The sequence below is a fragment of the Buteo buteo genome, chromosome 11 (assembly GCF_964188355.1).
Source record: "Buteo buteo chromosome 11, bButBut1.hap1.1, whole genome shotgun sequence".
NCBI classification, from domain to species: Eukaryota; Metazoa; Chordata; class Aves; order Accipitriformes; family Accipitridae; genus Buteo; species Buteo buteo.
Window position 1 is genome coordinate 25,556,948 of NC_134181.1, and position 2,406 is coordinate 25,559,353.

At 49.8% G+C, this 2,406-nt stretch overlaps 1 protein-coding gene across 1 annotated transcript; it reads right to left on the reverse strand.

Annotated features, from left to right (window-relative positions):
- Positions 1-317: 317 nt before the first annotated feature.
- LOC142036324 (uncharacterized) lies at positions 318-1,891 on the reverse strand. Its single transcript, XM_075039467.1, has 2 exons — positions 1,661-1,891; positions 318-1,569 (listed from the first exon to the last, which is right to left on the reverse strand). Exons 1-2 carry the CDS (start codon positions 1,763-1,765, stop codon positions 925-927), a joined length of 750 nt encoding a protein of 249 aa, XP_074895568.1. The 5' UTR covers positions 1,766-1,891; the 3' UTR covers positions 318-924.
- Positions 1,892-2,406: the final 515 nt, after the last annotated feature.

The following is a 2,406-nucleotide window of genomic DNA, read 5'->3' on the forward strand; positions in this document are numbered from 1 at the left end:
CCTCACGTGCCAGGGCATGGGCTTATTATCATGATTAACATTTATATGATGGATGGCCTCCTCGTGCAGTGTTACGAACTGGCTAATGAAGGTGATGGCACACATTATGGAGCAAACTGTTTGTACCTAGATCACTTGCTGATGGACCATAGTGAAGTCCCGCCATTGGTCCTCTGATGGGTAATCACAGTGGAGAGGATTTTACAGCCCACAGATGGAGTTCAGCCTGGTGAAACGGCTACAGCCAGAGCTGAAATCCTCATGTGTGAACTCTGATTTTGATTTTAAATTTACAAGTTTCCTTGTGAGAATTCTAATGACTTTTAACATCTCCTCATTGTAATGTTGGTAATATTTTTGGGGGTAAAAAAAAAAGGAACCAGGTGTCAACTAAATTTTTTCAACTTTATTCTTGAATATACAGGGAGAAAATAAAATTGCAGGAGTCCTTGATGTTCCTGCAGTCACAGTGTGTACTTTTTTCCCAGTACAGTCCTGTCTCTGTTTTCAAACAACCTTGAAATCCATTCACTGAACCCATGGGAGAAGGTGGATCCATGGCAGGCTATTTCCCCATCCTTGTTCAGGCTCTTCCCATTCAGTTTCCCCATCCCCAGGCTGCTCACCTTCTCAGAAGAGGGGAGAAATGGCTGCTCTACTCTGAGGAAGAACAAAGTGGGGTTTGGATGATTAAAGCCTGTTCCCTGACAGGGGGGGACTCTGGGAATTTAAAGTGTCAGTGCTGGGGTCAAACAGGGGACTGCGGACCCTGAATCCAGTGTGCAAAGAGCAGCAGCAAGCCATCAGTCACAGCTGTATCGCATTGTGCCGAAAGCAGAGGTGGGACCATCAGTGGTTTGGGCGAGCGGCAAAGCATCCCCCATGCTGAGGGGGATGGGTCCCAGTGCCTCGCTGGCCCTGTGCTCATTTCTTCTGCAGGCAGGGTGGCAAGAGAGGGACCTGCTTTTGCTGGTGCTGGCTGGGATGCAGCAGCAGGGGCGCAGCAGTTGGGCAGCAGCGCTGGACAGGTGGGTGGCAGTGCGGGATGCAGGGGCAACGATGCTGCAGTGGCCGGGGATGCAGTATTATGGGGGGACAGGCGTCCTCCACGGGACACTGGTCCACGCGCCTCCGGGGCTTGCCGCAGCAACCTGGCTCCTCGCAGTGCAGGGGTGGGCGGTACTGCTGCAGTGGCCGGTGATGGATTTTCACAGGTGGGGGGCAGACGGGCTGTACATGGCTCACCTCCACCCGTCGCCGGGGCTTGCCAAAATTGCAGCTTTGCTGTGGCGGGCAGCACCTCCAGGGTGGGCATGGCTCCATGGGCTGGCAGCCTTGCGGCTCGCTCTGGCAGGACCCTTCAATGTCATGGCTGAGGCTGCTGGCGTCACGGCAAGGAGGCAGGTCTGTGGCACCCATGGGGCTTTTGTGGCAGCACCCTGTGGAACTGTGCCACATCCAGCCCTTCTCGCCACAGGCTGAGCTGTCATGGCACAAGTCCTGGTCGCTGTTGCCTTTACAGTAGTGCATCCTGTGGCAGAGATGGCCAAGCCCTCGGGGATAAATAGTCTGGGAAAAAGAAAAAAAACCAACCAACTTTTTTTTGCTGTTTCTATGAAAAAAGTGAGGAATCCGAGACAGCTGAGAGAATCTAACTCACCCTGTGACTGGTGACAGATGGGCTGAGCAGAGAGTCTGGGTCCTGAGGACAGGGCTGGGGCCAAAAGCTTTTATATGTGACCGAGCTCTTTTGGAAATGAGGCATGCCATGGGAATTAATAGCTGAGCAGTGAGTGCCACTTCTGTGTGTATATTTTTTCTGGCACTTGCTATTGGATTAATCAGCTGCAATTAGCATCTCCCTTGATGTAATGTCAGCTTAGCTCTTTGCATATGCAGTGGCGATTATCTAATTAGTTCTCCCGTCGGTCATGTTCAAATACGCTGTTACCTAATGTTAGTCAGATGGGATCCTGGGATAAGGATACCTGGAATACCGTGATGCTGAGTAATGTGACCAAAAGGAGTCTCTTGTGGCAGTGGGAAAACCACAAAAGGGCCCAGGAGTCCTGGTCTCCAGTCCCATGTCCAGGTGCACAATGGCTCTCGTCTTGAAACAGGGTGTTGGTGCAGAGGTATGCAAATGGCAATGTTTTTTCATAGGACTGGAAGAAAACAGAGAAAAATCTATCACTGAAAACAAGTAAGCTTCCTGACAAAATAAAAAGCAATTTTTTTTTTTTTTAAAAGGAAAAATTGGAAAACCAGTGGAATTCTGTTTTTAATAAGAAGCGATTGATTTTTCAACTCTATTTCAACTTAACACCACCTGGACCAACTCTAAACCAGGAATTGTTATGTTTGTGGAGTGCTCCATGGAGCTGGAGTTTTTCCCCAGACTGCTTT

Coding starts and splice junctions, on each gene's coding strand:
- LOC142036324 (XM_075039467.1), bottom strand. CDS start 1,765: ATGCCTCATTTCCAAAAGAGCTCGGTCACATATAAAAGCTTTTGGCCC. Junction 1,570..1,660: donor CATCTGTCACCAGTCACAGG/GTGAGTTAGATT, acceptor TCTTTTTCCCAG/ACTATTTATCCCCGAGGGCT.